This window comes from Podarcis cretensis, assembly GCF_951804945.1.
Source record: "Podarcis cretensis genome assembly, chromosome: 5".
Lineage (NCBI taxonomy): Eukaryota > Metazoa > Chordata > Lepidosauria > Squamata > Lacertidae > Podarcis > Podarcis cretensis.
Genome location: NC_137174.1, coordinates 53,923,769 through 53,940,289, shown reverse-complemented (window position 1 = coordinate 53,940,289; position 16,521 = coordinate 53,923,769). Strand labels below are relative to the sequence as shown.

General features: G+C 40.2%; 1 protein-coding gene across 8 annotated transcripts in view; it reads left to right on the top strand.

The window, feature by feature from the left end:
• ADD3 (adducin 3) overlaps window positions 1–16,521 on the top strand; it is a 101,610-nt gene that overhangs the window by 81,082 nt on the left and 4,007 nt on the right. For 7 of the 8 annotated variants that reach the window (XM_079976086.1, XM_079976089.1, XM_079976088.1 and 4 more), the window contains 12 exons: window positions 1,782–1,920; window positions 2,658–2,809; window positions 2,959–3,039; window positions 4,857–5,006; window positions 8,121–8,264; window positions 8,348–8,446; window positions 8,830–9,009; window positions 9,826–10,083; window positions 11,362–11,481; window positions 12,929–13,018; window positions 13,999–14,122; window positions 15,748–15,843. In XM_079976086.1, coding sequence (XP_079832212.1) covers window positions 1,782–1,920; window positions 2,658–2,809; window positions 2,959–3,039; window positions 4,857–5,006; window positions 8,121–8,264; window positions 8,348–8,446; window positions 8,830–9,009; window positions 9,826–10,083; window positions 11,362–11,481; window positions 12,929–13,018; window positions 13,999–14,122; window positions 15,748–15,843 — 1,633 coding nt within the window. The remainder of the gene's footprint in view (window positions 1–1,781; window positions 1,921–2,657; window positions 2,810–2,958; window positions 3,040–4,856; window positions 5,007–8,120; window positions 8,265–8,347; window positions 8,447–8,829; window positions 9,010–9,825; window positions 10,084–11,361; window positions 11,482–12,928; window positions 13,019–13,998; window positions 14,123–15,747; window positions 15,844–16,521) is intronic. The other variant, XM_079976092.1, reaches the window with a different exon arrangement.

The following is a 16,521-nucleotide window of genomic DNA, read 5'->3' as shown; positions in this document are numbered from 1 at the left end:
AGATACTTCTGCCTGGGTCAATGTGTGAATAGACAGATTAAAAACATTTCGGGGTGAGGTAAGGAAATGGCAAATGGTTTACATCTGTAAGTAGTTAATGTTCCTGTTAGCTTTTTTCATGTCAGTTAAGGTCTATTTGTGTGTGTGTGTGTTGCATGAAATAGTGAGTGAAGAACTTTCAGTTAGCTCTAATTTTATATTGGCTAGTGGGAGCTGCTTATCAGCAGTTTCCAGACATGCAGAGCTTGAGGCTAGTATTGCTAATGTAGTGGTACACTATTGGCAAGAATTCACTGGGCTTCCCTCCCGCCCCATGTTCCTAACCTCACCTTCCCCACATTTATAATAGTCTAGCAGCTTTAATGATATTGCAGTGCAGATAAATTAAGACCCCAAACCATTAATTCCTTCAGCATTTTCCACTTACCACCCCTTATTTGTGGTTTCCCCATAGTTTTATGTAATAATACAGTATAGCCAGTTATAGAGACATTGTGTAGTTTTAAAAAACTAAATCCAGATGTATCACAATATCTAATATATAGCTTCATCCACTGTTGGGGTGCTTTTTTTGGTTGTTGATGTATAAAATTCCTTATTGGGGAAAATCTGATCACCTGGTTGCTGTCAGTTCTGGTTTCCCCAAAGCATTTTGTAATTGAGTTAAGTCTAGAGTGAGAGACTAGGGTGATGTCTGCTGTTTCCAGAAACTCTTATGTACTATTATAAAGAATAAAAATAACTTCCTGGCCTTACATTGCAGCTCTTAGCATATGTATTATGACACAATAGCGCTCAGCTCAAAAAGCTTTGTAGAGTGTCCTGCCACAGTCAGCTTCAAAGACAATCAGACATTCAGCTGTTCTACACTATATGCTCTAATATGAAGCAAATAACATGTTAATTAGTAAAAACCATAGTGAGTTGGATCCCCCCCCCCCACACACACAACAAGCACCATGGAATTTAGCTTAGTTGGGTCAAACATCCAATGAGTCTTCCTGTTTGAAAAAGTTGTCTTTCTAAGAATGGCTTCAGGTAGGAATGTCCCCAGTATTTCATCAGCTGCTGTTAGGTTTGCACTAATGGTTACCAATACTTGGTTAAAATAGTTTTGAAATAAATGTGTTGCATTTCGGAGTGGGACGATCAAGGCAAGAAGCAAACCTGTGGGGGAGTGGCATTGGTGGGAGAAGATAGCAGCAAAATGTTACTCAAAGTAATCTTCAACTCCCACTCTGCTAGAGTTCAAATCTTTAGGGGGAATTGTGTGTGTGTGTGTGTGTGTGTGTGTGTGCGCGCGCACACACACACACACACACACATGGATGCATGCTGCTTTCATTTCCTAGCTCTAAAAAAAATCCACAAACAGGCACTAGAGAAAGTGCGACCCAAGGCTATTTCTAGGCATGACCCTCTAGCTAGAGTAGCTGCTTGACATAGCCAGCAGGTGATCTGTTTGTCGCTGACCTCCATGACTTACATGGGGAACAGAGTAGTACCCTTCTTTTTCAACTACTAAGCATCTTCTGTTCCCCTTTCTCCTGGCTTCTGATACAATAAAGCAGAAATAACCAGAAGTGCATGCAGTCAATCCATACAAAGCAACGCTAAATTGATGTAGTTGTTCTGAAGTTCAATACAGAGATTTCAGTTCCAAAATATTTCGAACTTGTTTTAAAAAATGAACTACTCTTTAATAAGTAACTATGTTGGATGGTAAAAAGAACAAACCAGCTGCTGATTCTTCTTGACAGATATGTCTTATATTTTCACAGGCTTTTCGGGAAGACCTGGAATCACTAATTCAAGAGCAAATGAAGAAAGGCAATAACCCAACTGGATTGCTTGCCTTACAGCAGATTGCCGACTACATTATGGCAAGCTCTTTTGCAGGATTTTCTTCATCTCCTCTAAGTAAGTGCAATTCATAATAATTCTTTCTAATAGCTAAAATGACCTTTATAGAGAATGCCTATCCTTGTTCCTGGATTATCTTATTGAAAACCTGATCTTGATAAACTGCTGATAGATTCACTTTTGCTTCTACTGATTTCTGTTTGTGATCACATATACATGTATATATGAGATATCAAAAAGATCCAGTGTTCTGCTGCATACAAGCAATACCACTCCCTATAACCCAGGTAGCCAATGTACTGTCCTCCAGACGCTTTTGAACTACCACTTCTATCAGCCCCAGCCACAATGGCAGTGGTCAAGCATGATGGAAGTTGTAGTCTAGCAGCATCTAGAGGGCCACATTGCCTATCCCTGCTTTAACCTGTAGTTTAGATTTGGCAAATATAATGCTTTCTTTTAAAAAGAACTGCTATATTAACAGCTATTTATTTTATTTAATTGTTAATTGAGGTAGTAGGAAAATATAAAAAGTGACATTTTGTTGTGAAATTCATCTTCAGGTGGTGTTTCAAGTACCTGCCTGTGTCACCAACTTGGTTCTGCCTTCTCTTTTGAAAGTCAGAAAAAGTCAGAAAAAGTCAGGTGCAAAGTTCAGTAGTTTAAATACTAAAAGTTGTTGGGAAGGTAATGGAAATAACCGCAATGTTAGCAGTTTCCAGTTCATTCTAAAATGTGACTATATGGTTGCTTTGAAGAGAATGTTCTAATGGTTTTTTTATAATATAATTTAGGCTCTGGATTGGTTACACCTATCAATGACCTTCCTGGGATAGATACCACTACATATGTAAAGGGTGAAAAACTTACTCGTTGTAAATTAGCCAGTTTGTATAGGCTGACAGATCTGTTCGGATGGGCACACCTGGCCAATTCATATATCACAGTAAGTACCCTGAAGTCAGCATTTCTGTTACTTCTTTGCATATAGAAAGGATATATCTGAGCTTTTCAGCCCTATAAATTTCATATTACCCCAGGATTAAACATACAGTTTTGTTAGCACCACAGTAACCTTTTCCTCTCAATTTCCAGGTAAGAGTAAGCAAAGAACATGATCATATTCTTATCATTCCAAGAGGCCTATCGTTTTCTGAAGCTTCTGCCTCCAATTTGGTATGTACTAACATAGGGAATAATGTTATGCACTTAATTATGTTGAGAGTTTTGTTCTGTTTCATTTACTGTTGACCCAAAAGGACATTTCAGAACCTTTAGGGCATACAGGCACACCCCCACCCACCCCACTTAGGTATGTTCTACTCACACATATATTCATGGAGCCAGGAAAGGAAGGAAGGAAGGAAGGAAGGAAGGAAGGAAGGAAGGAAGAATCGTACAAGGAAATGGCAGGAGAGAGCTGGAGAGTCATCGTGGCTTACAAGCAGACCCTCCCCAGAGCCCAAAGAGGATGTCAGTGAGGGCGGAGGAAGCCCCAAAGATATCTGAGGTGCAGCAGGGCTTTATTTCGGCTGCTTAGCCTCCCCACCCAACAGCTGATGGGGGGGGGAGTAGCGCAGCAGTAGCAGGCCCTTTACTGCTCATTCTCCATCCAGCCCCAAAGATTCAACTGGATTGGACAGAGAGGTAGAGAGCAGGGAGAATAGGCATTTAGTGTCTCTTTAAAGGGGGTTTCACACTTTACATGATTTCACTTAAGCGCTCAGGGGCCTGGAACATGGCCCCTGCATGTGGGTCAATGCCTGTATGTGCCTAATGTTTTTCTTTGAGCAAACAACCGAAACAAAGGTTACATTTTTTTTCCTCAGTTGCTAAAACGCGGCTACTTAATTGTAAGTGTCAATCTTCAGGTTTCTATTTAGGTTTATATTCCCTTTCACCTGCAGCTATCTGCTGAAAAATCACTTGCATTTTTAACCAGTCCTCTGCCGAAATTTATCTGCTGCTTCTTACCATATAATCCTCCTCCTTGTTCTCTGTTGTCTCTCCCACTCATGTTTATGTCTGATCCTGTGCCTCTTAAGTACCTTAAATTAAACTTGGCTGTTTGTATCCAGGTGCGTATAGTGGAAGAACATGGATGGAGTGACCCAGAAAGCCTCCCTATACCTAAAAAAATACTCCCTTAAGCAAAACAACTCCTATTTGAGACAGTCTCCTTTAGAAAAAGGGTAGCACACCCATCCCTGCCACACAATTTGAGCTTGGAGTTGGCACACTGAACAATTTCATCCGTTTTATTGGGAAATAGTATTTTTCCTCGCTTAAGCCACTGTTAGGAAATTCAACATGTATCACACTGAAAATGACATAATCAGAAGTGTGATGGGAATCTTAATGGGTTCCCTCATTGCAGCTGTTTGCTTCCCTTCCTACTTATTTGGTGGCTGCAACAGCAGGGAAGTCTCTTGGAGGCTACATTCCCTATCTGGCATTTTATATGCTGTGATGGCAGCAAACCAAGTGTGAAAGTTGGTACCTAAGTCCATTGTTTTGATGTCAAGTGTCCTGAGGAGTGTCCTGGAAGGAAAGAGCCTGAGACTGTCTTTGCAGCATGCAAGGTGACAGGGAAGCACAGGTGCTTGACACTTAAGGCTTGGTAGTAATCTGAGCTATAAGAACTACTTTTATAGGCACAGTATTTGCTTCATAATATAAAGGAGTATTAAGAGCTTGCCAAATCCATATTTGCAAGCAAGGTAATTTACTAACTACAGCAGCATCACTATTCTCCTTCTGAGGGTTTGTACTTTTTTCTTTAATGTTTATTAGACAACTGAGAGCTGAGGTACAACAGAGCCGACTGAAATGGCTTTAAAAATACCATATCACACTCATTTAAATCTTGTAGTAATTCTAACACTATACTCCGTGTTTCTCCTGAGGAGCTATAAAAGCCAACCTATGTTCCTTGGTTACTCTCAGTCAGGCTGAAATGTAATTAGTGGTGTTTCTCTGACTTGGCTTTTCAGGTAAAAGTAAACATACTGGGAGACGTGGTTGACCAGGGAAGCACCAATCTAAGCATTGACAGTTCAGGATTCAGCCCTCATGCAGCCATCTACTCCATGCGCCCTGATGTTCGATGTGTGATCCACATACACACTCCAGCAACAGCAGCTGTAAGTCTGTTCTCTTCTTAATGTGGCATAAAGATGTTCCAATAGTACACCACAGGACTGACTGAAGCTCAGGACTGATTTGTGTTGAGAATCCTCGAAGCTCCAGCAAGTCTATTAATAAGTTGTTGGTCTTCAAGGTATGGATCAACCAGTCTTCTGACATCTTCTCAGATGCTTACAAATTTAAACAGGCACAAAAACAGCCTGTTGTTGCCATTTGATTAATTCATCTTGAGAATAACACAAGTTGTATAGAAGTGCTATACTTTGTGCTCTTTTATTTCTCAAATTATTGAGTCTGCTTTTCCTATCAAAGTAGCTTTATTCCTATTAACTATAATGTATACAATACATCAAAATGTATACAATATGCATACAATACCAGCAAAATTAAGTCTTCAGATCTACTTCAGATACACACCAATACTGCACACTCTACAGATTAAAGATGAAAACTGTTCAAGGATCAAAGCAGTAAATATAACAATAATCTGTATTTTCAGGTTTTGCATTATTAACCTTTGTTAAGTTTGACACCAAGGAATCTCATTCAGCTATTATGCTATGCATGGCCATTCAAAAGCAAGGCAGTAAAGAAGATGTTAATGGTACAAAAATTTAAATTAAAATGACCCATCAGATTGATATAAATTAATTAATAAAATACATGTATTAATAATCAGTTAGAATCATAGAATAGAATCATAAAGTTGGAAGAGACCACAAGGACCATCGAGTCCAACCCCTTGCCAAGCAGGAAACACCATCAGAGCACTCCTGACATATGGCTGTCAAGCCTCTGCTTAAAGACCTCCAAAGAAGGAGCCTCCACCACACTCCTTGGCAGCAAATTCCACTGTCGAACAGCTCTTACTGTCAGGAAGTTCTTCCTAATGTTTAGGTGGAATCTTTTTTCTTGTAGTTTGGAACCATTGCTCCGTGTCCACTTCTCTGGAGCAGCAGAAAACAACCTTTCTCCCTCCTCTATGTGACATCCTTTTATATATTTGAACATGGCTATCATATCACCCCTTAACCTCCTCTTCTCCAGGCTAAACATGCCCAGCTCCCTTAGCCGTTCCTCATAAGGCATCGTTTCCAGGCCTTTGACCATTTTGGTTGCCCTCCTCTGGACACGTTCCAGTTTGTCAGTGTCCTTCTTGAACTGTGGTGCCCAGAACTGGACACAGTACTCCAGGTGAGGTCTGACCAGAGCAGAATACAGTGGCACTATTACTTCCCTTGATCTAGATGCTATACTCCTATTGATGCAGCCCAGAATTGCATTGGCTTTTTTAGCTGCCACGTCACACGTTGGCTCATGTCAAGTTTGTGGTCAACCAGGACTCCTAGATCCTTTTCACATGTACTGCTCTCAAGCCAGGTGTCACCCATCTTGTATTTGTGCCTCTCTAATTTGAGTTAGGCTCATCCAGACTCAGTATTTGGATGAAACAAGCAAATTATTATAGAAGCATCAAATTAACAAATAGCTGCATGTACAGCACAGCTGAAAAGTACAAAGTTTTCCAGACATTCAAACAACAAAACAATACTATTGATAATAAAATTAAAATGTTTGAAAACAACCACAGCTAATAATTTCAAGGTTTTCAGGTACATGTATTTCAGCCATCCAATGCCTAGGTAAATGGGAATGTTTTAAAATTCCTCCCTGAATGTTAAAATGAAAGCGACAGATGTAGCTAACCAGGGAAAGTATTCAAAAACTGAGGAGCCCTGTATGATCAGCACCAATCAGTACTGAGCAGTGTGCAGAAGCAGCATCCACAAAGCCCCAGTATCGTTGATAGTTTAGACCAGGCTTCCTCAACCTCGGCCCTCTAGCTGTTTTGAGACTACAATTCCCATCATCCCTGACCACTGGTCCTGCTAGCTAGGGATCATGGGAGTTGTAGGCCAAAAACATCTGGAGGGCTGAGGTTGAGGAAGCCTGGTTTAGACCCTTGCATGCTAGTAATAACACTTGGAATAGGGCGCAGGTCACTCACTGACAACTAGTGCAGCACTTTTGGGACTGGTAACACATTGTCCCATCAGGCTGCCCCACTTAACCAGTCTTGCAGCCATGTACTACACTAGCTGCGGTTTCTAGACAGCTTTCAAAGGCAGCCCCAGTAGTCCAGATAGGAGGTGATTAGAGCATTGACAACTGAGAGCAAATTATCTTAGTCCAGAAATGGTCATAACTAGTATCTAGTGTTTTCTTTTCATTGGCAACGAAGTTCCTATCTGCAGAATAGAGATGGAGGCTATTTTTTGGATTCATTCTCTTCTATGCCACCCCCATCGTTCTGCCCGGTTGCTGAGGTCCAGCGCCGAGGGCCTTCTGGCGGTTCCCTCATTGTGAGAAGCAAAGCTACAGGGAACCAGGCAGAGGGCCTTCTCGGTAGTGGCGCCTGCCCTGTGGAACGCCCTCCCATCAGATGTCAAAGCGATAAATAACTACCTGACATTCAGAAGACATCTTAAGGCAGCCCTGTTCAGGGAAGTTTTTAATCTGTGATATTTTAGTGTATTTTTGGTTTTTATGGAAGCCGCCCAGAGTGACTGGGGAAACCCAGCCAGATGGGCGGGGTACAAATAATAAATTGTTGTTGTTGTTGTTGTTGTTGTTGTATTCTGTTCTGAAGTATCCTTTGATCCTCAAGAACAGGTTTTGGGATGAGAATGATCGGTCCTATGGGCTGAGTATGAATATGCAACATTCACACACACACACACACACACACACACACACACACCCTTCATTGGCAGAAACATCTGTTGGATGAAAGAGCTTTGCATGAGTAGAGGGACACCATTAAATACAACCCTTGGTCTTTTTTTAGAACTCCCCATTTACTTGAACTATTTAATTCTGAAACCATCTGCCTTGTCCACATTTGCTTCAAAATCCATATGCTGGCAATCCATCCATAAAACTCCCACAATCTATTGATAGTCTGTTATCAACTAGGTAGGAATCCTTGTTCTCCTGATTTTCAAATAGTTGCAAACTAAAGTTATTAAACAGGTACTTTCAGTGTCACTTGAAAAATTAAAGAGTTTTCACGTTTGTTCCATGTTACAAGCATTATTTCTTTGAAACAGGTTTCTTCCATGAAGTGTGGTATACTTCCTATCTCTCAGGAGGCTCTCATTCTAGGAGATATTGCATACTACAATTATCAAGGATCTCTGGATGAACCAGAAGAAAGAATTCAACTCCAGAAAGTTCTTGGGCCAAGCTGTAAGGTATTCCACTCTAGTTAATGTTTTTGTTCATGGTTTCTAGTCTGGCTCAGTTTCTGTCACTTACAAGTGTCTCCATTCCTTAGGTGCTGGTCTTGAGGAACCATGGAGTAGTAGCGCTCGGAGAGACATTGGAGGAAGCTTTCCACTACATCTATAATGTGCAAATAGCTTGTGAAACACAGGTGAGAGAGACAGAGAGATGTGAAGCACTTTAAATGCTATATAAATGCTGGCTTCTTAAAAATATTGTCTGTGTGTGTTTTAATAGGATGCTTGCTACTAACAGCTACTTACTGGAAATCCAGGAGAGAAAATGAAATCTATGTTTAACATATACTAGGAACACCAACAGTGGGCTGTACACAGAAGTTACACAGCCCTTGCCCTAGTATCTAGTAGTGGGTAATACACTTTGCAAGATAGCTATCATGTTTGTACATGTTAACATATTGAAAAGAAGAATATTAGCATGTATTTTCTTTGCAGAAAATTCAAGAAGGCTACATATTCACCCTTCAAATAGTACTTGGAAAAATTTGTAATTACTGAGTCCTTTATGTCACAGGTACATGCACTGGCTGCAGGCGGCGTAGACAATCTTCTTATCCTAGACTTGCAGAAGTATAAACCTTTCACACACAATCTGGTAGCATCTGGAGGAGGAGGAGTTAATATGGCCTCTCAGTTCAAGTGGAAAGTTGGCGAACAGGAGTTTGAAGCACTGATGAGAATGCTGGACAACCTGGTGCGTTCATCTGTCTAATCTATAAGTTCTCAGTACTTTGAACAAGTTGCTCCCCATGGGATTGTTCCATAAGAAATCCTGCTGTCACTTTTTTCCTGTAAATAAGACACCTGAAAATGAAATATCAACATAAAGGTTTATAAGCCAACATTCAAGTTCAATTTATATCCAGGCTCATGACAAACTCCTCCCAGACAAACCTCAAGAGGTAAGCAGAGTGCAAACCTTGGCTACAGCTTCTGGTTTCTCTGGAGTGACACAGACCAGGAGCTTGGGTTCAGATATAACACTAAGCTAAACCATGGTTGAGCTCTGAGTAGCCCAGTGGCAGCAGGACTGAGGAGGAGCTACGTGGCAATGAGTTTTCCAGAGAGTATCCACACACTTGTGTGTCCATGCTTAACCATAGTTTTGTTTAGCATTACATGTGAACTAGAACACACTTGATTGGCTAAGGTAGTGAGGCAGTGGTTTGGTCTATAATAGAAAATCTCTGATCTCCTACCCACTTTTTATTTATTGGTCTCTGCTATCTCTGTATAAGGATTTACTCACTTTCTGTGGGGCCTATGATGTGGAGCTACTGTGCTGCCATACCATACTTGTTCTGCAGTCTTTTTAAATAATTGTTTGGCATTTAGTGTTAGGATACAAAGGTGTTGAAACTGTTAACATATATTGTCACAGTTTGAGTTGGGATGGGGGGGGCAAGGTTGAAATTTCCACTTGAAAATTAATTATGTTTTAGGATTAATTTCATGCCAAAGATTTTATTGTCCAGGCACAGTGTATAAAAAATTTTCCCCTCTTGCACAGGGTTACAGAACAGGCTATGCTTATCGACAGCCTCTTGTGAGGGAGAAGCCCAGGCACAAGAGTGATGTTGAGATCCCAGCCACCGTGACTGCCTTTTCCTTTGATGACGATTCAGTTCCAATTTCCCCTCTCAAATTCCTAGCACAAAAGCAGCAGCGGGAGAAGACAAGATGGTTGAATTCTCCAAATACATATTTGAAAGTAGATGTTCCTGAAGAATCCCGGAATGGAGAAACAAGTCCCCGGACTAAAACCACAGTAAGCAGCTCCCTAGTGATGGGGACAGAATATACCAAAAGGGGTGGGGTGGGAATAGGCCCATACAGTGACCTGTATGATAGAAGTTATGATTCTGTGGTGGATTCCATGAATGCGCTACAACTTTGAAAGAGCCAGCCTACTTTGAGAAACAAGGAAGTGCAGATGGCATATTTTGACAGCAGTTCTGTCAATAATCAGACGGGCAAATGTTGTCTCCATCTTCAAAAAGAGGAACCCTTCCAGTTCTATGATTCTGTGTTGTGGTAAAAATAATAGTATTCTTGTGCACTGTCCCAGATATGGCATTTTATTATCTTCAATTCCTTGCCAAGTTCAAGGTGCTGGTTTTGATGCATAAAGCCCTATATAATTGGAGACCAGGATACATGAAAGATGGTCTTAACCCTGTGCTCTGCAGGTGAAGGCCTCCTGCAGAAACCATTATCACTGGATCTCCATCCTGCACAATGCAGGAATTAGGCCTTTAGTGTGACAGCACCTACACCTTTTGGAATTCCCTCCCTGTGAATATTGGACAGAAGCCATCTCTGCTGTGTTTTTAGCCCCTGCTTGAAGACTTGCTTTCTTCAGCGAGCCTTCCCCAGTCTGCATCCGTATTGGATTTGTTTAAAAAAGTTGTTTTCGTTTTTTCCAACCCTGGGGTCCTTGGGAGGAAAGACAGGATATAAATTTAATAAAATGAATAAATAAAATGAATAATTTCCAGAGCACATGTATGAAAAATAAGTATTATGCAAGGCATCCGACCACAACATAAATTCAACTTTAAAAGATCAGCTCCACCCAGTGGTGGCTTAACAAATGCAACAATGCCTTGTAGTTTCTATCAGCAATTTTCATTATGAGAAGTCCTGCCTGAAAGGAACGATAAAAATACCTAGTTAGGAGGGATAGTTATCCAGGTAATTAAAAAACACAGTGGATGTTCAGTCCTTCATCATAGTATTTTTGGCAGTGGAAGTACTGTAGCAAGTATCCTTGCTACGTCAGTATTCAAATGTCGGTCCTTTTCAGGTACTTAATTAAAAATACCTAAATTCTATTCAAGCTAAAGGACCATTACACATATTAATATCCTTATGAAATGATATACTGAAAAGCTAAGTGGCATGGCAATGTATTATTATTAGGTCACTTGGATAATTTAATATAAACCCCATTGTCCTGAAATGTCCCCTAGCCTTTACCAGCTACTAAATTGCAATATCCTCGCTTCCAATAACATTCTTCTTTATTTTTACTTTTCTTTCCAAGTGGATAAAAGCTGAAGATTCATCTAAGCTTAGTGGAGGAACTCCAATCAAAATTGAAGATCCAAACCAGTTTGTTCCGATGAATACAAATCCAAGTGATGTACTGGAAAAGAGGAATAAGGTAAGGCAAGGCAAGGCAGGTTTCTTGAAGACAAGCTTATTTGCTTCTTGAAAATAATCAGTACCTAACTTACTCTGCTTGTTTGAGAAGCATTAAAAACTGTTCAGTAACATCTAAAATATAATACAATATTACTGGTAGCTTAAAAGTAGCTTTAAGTGCAACAGGAACTTGCTAAAATTGTCCTTAGTTTGGTTCTGAAAAATTGCTTTTAAATGCTCATCGAAAACCATATTTTGATCAGAAGAAAATTGTTTAAGATGGAATTTTCTTCTGTGCTATTTTTAACATTACACTATTTGGGAGATTCCTTCTTTTTTAGTTTTTAGAAAGAGCTAGCTGTTTCCACAAGAAATAGCCTGCTGTGGTAGCCAGAAACCTCACGCTCTTCTGCCTGCTTGTTTCCCAGTGAGCCAATGTATTTAACAATGGCAATGAGGAATAATGACAAGAGGCTCTTTGTAAATGCAGACTGTTGGCTGCTTTCACTCCCCAATTCATTTTTCTATTTTCATACTCATTTAAGCTCCACCCTGGGAAATTATTGTCCTGCCAGATACAAAATGTTTCGTGCAGAAGTTCTGGGAATTTCTTACTTCACATCTGCTTGTAATCAAAAGAGTTTGCCACTATCTTGAGCAAGTCAACTTAGTTCAGAAGAGATCACTCTTTCTTGGAAAAGATCAGTATGGCAGTGTCACTCAGACATTGGCTTAGAAAAGAATTATCTGTTCTAGGCATGCAACTTTCTCTGGCAAACTTGAGGTAGAGGAGTGTCAAAGTGGGAAGCTATGTTTCAGTTAACTTTCATTGTGTCCCTAGTTGTGCACTGTGGAGCTGTATTGTCAGTGCAGCTTGGTGCAACAGGAGATAGAGAATCATTACAGAGGTTCTATCTCGATTTACACGTACTCTACTGACAACATAATCAGCAGCATTGCAGTTCACAGAGGAGGAGAAATAACGTTAGACTACAGCAGTGCTGAGGCTTGACGTTGAAGCTGGGTCATAATAGATATTCTGGAACTAAAGAAGAGCAGACTGATAATTTTCCAGCTAAGAGAAAATTCAACACTGTAAATGTATATGTATTGCCTGAGCACTCCCTGCTTTTTAATCAAACTTGCTACTCTTGATTCCTAAATCTAACTACTGTATGTAGAAAGGAAGACTAAAACACCAGGTTAATAATGGCATACAATTTGGATATAGATAATATTTCATGTGTGTTGAAGCAAAAATGTAAATACACTTGACATTGTCATTTTCTAAAATGACTTTGTAACCATTTTAGAGCAGATTGACTAGAATGAAAACAAATAACAATAAAGTACTAGATTAACTATAGTATTTGTTTTCTGTGACCCATATGAAGTTTGAGATTCTTGATACTTCAGTGTGTTTGTGAAAAGGCTTTTCAAAACCCTTCTGCTTTCCCCCCTTCCAGATTCGGGAGCAAAATCGGTATGACTTAAAAACTGCAGGTCCACAGTCTCAGTTGCTTGCTGGAATTGTAGTGGATAAAAAGCCCAGTGCTGTAAGTGTTACCCATTGTCTGAGTTAAGCATATAACATCTAAAGCAGGCTTTCTCAACCTTGGCCCTCCAGATGTTTTGAGACTACAGTTCCCATCATCCCTGACCACTGGTCCTGCTAGCTAGGGATCATGGGAGTTGTAGGCCAAAAACATCTGGAGGGCTGAGGTTGAGGAAGCCTGATCTAAAGCATGTTCAGCATTTAGTCACACCACATTTTATATGATTCTCTCCTTGCTTTTGTAATACTCTTCATACAAAGTAGAAGCAGGTTTTAAAGCCATGAGTCCTATTTAAAATATTTGTAAAGAGTTTTTTAGAGAAGCAATAATTTATGTTATGTGATTTTTCACTGAAGATAGGATAGTTCCCCTGTTTTCATCTTAACTATAATACATACATGTATTATGAGATCAGGTACACAACTGCTATGGAATTTGTAGGATTCTTTAAAAAACAACACTGGCCATCTTTAAAGTTTGTTTTGACTAAAACCTGGTATTGATTAAAGACCCTTTCTGTAAGTTCACTAACCTAGTAATTGAAGCAATTACCGTATATTTTTGTCTATAAGATGCCCCCTAATTTTGGGGACTCCATTTTAAGAAAATGGGGGGAGATGTATAAGACACCCCCAAATTTTTGACATTATTTTTTAGGGGGGAAACCTAGTCTTATACACAGAAAAATACAGTAGCTCAGTTGGTAGAGTGTGAGACTCTTGATCTCAGGGCCATGGGTTTGAGCCCCATGTTGGGCAAAATATTCCTGCATTGCAGGGAGTTGGACTAGACGACCCTCATGGTCCCATCCAACTTACAATTCTATGTTCTGCTGATGGTTTTTGAAAATGCTGCACCCCTTTCAGATTCTTACTTTGAAGGATCCTATCAACAGCAATAGGCTCATTTGTAATGGTTTAATGTGCTTGTTTTTTGTATTGCCTTTCTTCCCTTTATTTTATTTTATTTTTTTCTTCCAGCCAATGCAGTTTGAAGAAGATGAGCATGCCCCACCAGCCCCTCCCAACCCATTCAGTCATCTCACTGAAAAGGAACTGGAAGAGTACAAGCGGACAATCGAACGCAAGCAACAAGGAGTAGATGGTGAGTGTTCTGATAAACTGGTGATGGAAAATATTCAGGTAAAGATTTAGTGAAGTTTAAAATGATTTTAAAATTTTAAACTAAGAGCCATTACATTAAATAATAACAATGGCAGCTTCAATAACTCCACTTTTTAAAGGCCTGAATCTCTTCTGGCAAGAATTTATCTCTCACAACTTCCTTCTCTGTAGTGCTATGCTGTGTTATGACCAGTAAAATATTGAATGTTATGCTGCCCCTTTGAATCTACTTGGATCAATAGATATTAAAACATGAAATGAATCAATGTGATTTGTAGTTCTAAGGGAATCTAATCTTGACTTGATCAGGGGTCACTCCATTCCATGGAGCCAATCCACGCATGCTCAGTAGTATTGAAAGCCATAGAGAGATCAAGAAGCAGAAGCAAGATTGCACTCCCCTTGTCTTACCGTAAAGGCATCCATCAGGGTGGCCAAAGACAACTCAGTCCCATGGCCAAGCCTGAACCCAGATTGGAATGAATGTAAATAATCTGTCCTCCAAGAATGCTTGCAGTTTCCCAGCCACTGCACTCTCAACCACCTTCCCCAAGGAGGAGAGTATTTACAGCTGGCCAATAGTTGTTCCAATCCAAGGGGGCCAGGGCAGTTTCTTTAGGACTGGCCAGTCATCTTTTTTCACCCTTCACCACCAAACCCTTTGAACATGCTATTTTACTAGGGTTGCCATATTTCAAAAAGTAAAAACCAGGACACCCCAAAAGTTGTTGAGCTTTTCTCAGAATTGTCTAAGATCCTCCAGAAAGTGCCACCTTTCAGAAATTCCCCCTGGATGTCAATTCCACCTTTGAAATCCTGGTAATGTCTAGAAAAATCCAGACATATGGCAGCCCTAATTTTACTCTCACTGCTTCTAATAGTCTTGGGTAAATTTTTAAACTGGACACTTGTTAAATTTCATAGTCCTATAAAGGGCTTATATGGAAAGGAAGGATGGCTTCTGTTACATAGTTGTATTGCTTTCTCATGTTGCTGTTATAAGTGCATGTCGGCATCTGAAAACAAAGGATTGTGTCCTTGCCTTAGAAATTAGTATCAGGACAATAGTACAATCAGCAGGGTAAAAGGTAAGTATCTTTGAATCATAAGAAAAAACAGTCTGACAGTAGTATTTTCTCTTGTCTTCAATCTTGATATTATTGCTAGCAAACTTCTAACTTGCCCATTTCTTATTTTTGAAAGCATAAAGATTCAAAGGTAAAAATATTGCATTACAACAAACTTTTCCACCCATCTTCATTCAAAGCATCTGATAAGGAACTTTAATTGCTAATTTGCTGTTGTCTAACACTAGCATTTTCAGCACTAACGTTGCATAGTTTGTTCTGTCTATTTTGTATAGTAACCAACATATGTTTGCATGGAATACTTCTAAATAATTGGGACCATCTAGAGTGTGTTATAATCTACTAAGTTTGGGTTACTAATAGGATGAAATTAGTATAATTATATGTGTTAACATTAGTATAATCAGGTCAGTACTAGTGAAGTTGCTTGTGTTTTGTATGCACTAACGTACACTGATCTCCTTGCATTTATTTCATTTTGGCATGGCTTTTACTAACTCAAGCTCTTGTCCTACAGATGCTGATCAGGAATTATTCTCAGATGACGGGTCATCTGTTTCACAAATTAATTCTCATACTCAGTCCCCACAAAATGTCCCTGAAAAAGTAGAAGGTATACAATGTAATGTCCTATGCAGTATCGTGAGCCTGTTAGACCTTTCCTTGCCAATTGCTTTTAATTACTTAGATCAGGAAAGGAAAATATAGCCATCTTGCCAATATGTGAAGACTATGATTTATGTTCTTGAGCTACATCTTTTAAGAATCCTTCTGGATTTATCAGAAGTTTAAATCCAATATCTTCTCTCTAAATAGGGTAGGTTTACCTATAATCTCTGGGACGCAGGTGGCGCTGTGGGTTAAAGCCTCAGCGCCTAGGGCTTGCCGATCGAAAGGTCGGCGGTTCGAATCCCTGCGGCGGGGTGCGCTCCCGCTGCTCAGTCCCAGCGCCTGCCAACCTAGCAGTTCGAAAGCACCTCCGGGTGCAAGTAGATAAATAGGGACCGCTTACCAGCAGGAAGGTAAACGGCGTTTCCGTGTGCAGCTCTGGCTCGCCAGAGCAGCGATGTCACGCTGGCCACGTGACCCGGAAGTGTCTCCGGACAGCGCTGGCCCCCGGCCTCTTAAGTGAGATGGGCGCACAACCCCAGAGTCTGGCAAGACTGGCCCGTATGGGCAGGGGTACCTTTACCTTTACCTATTATCTCATTCATTCTTCAGAACAGGTCACTTAGAGACAGTTTCAACGTCATGTTGATCTCCTGTTCCTGCAACAATTTGTGTTCGTATC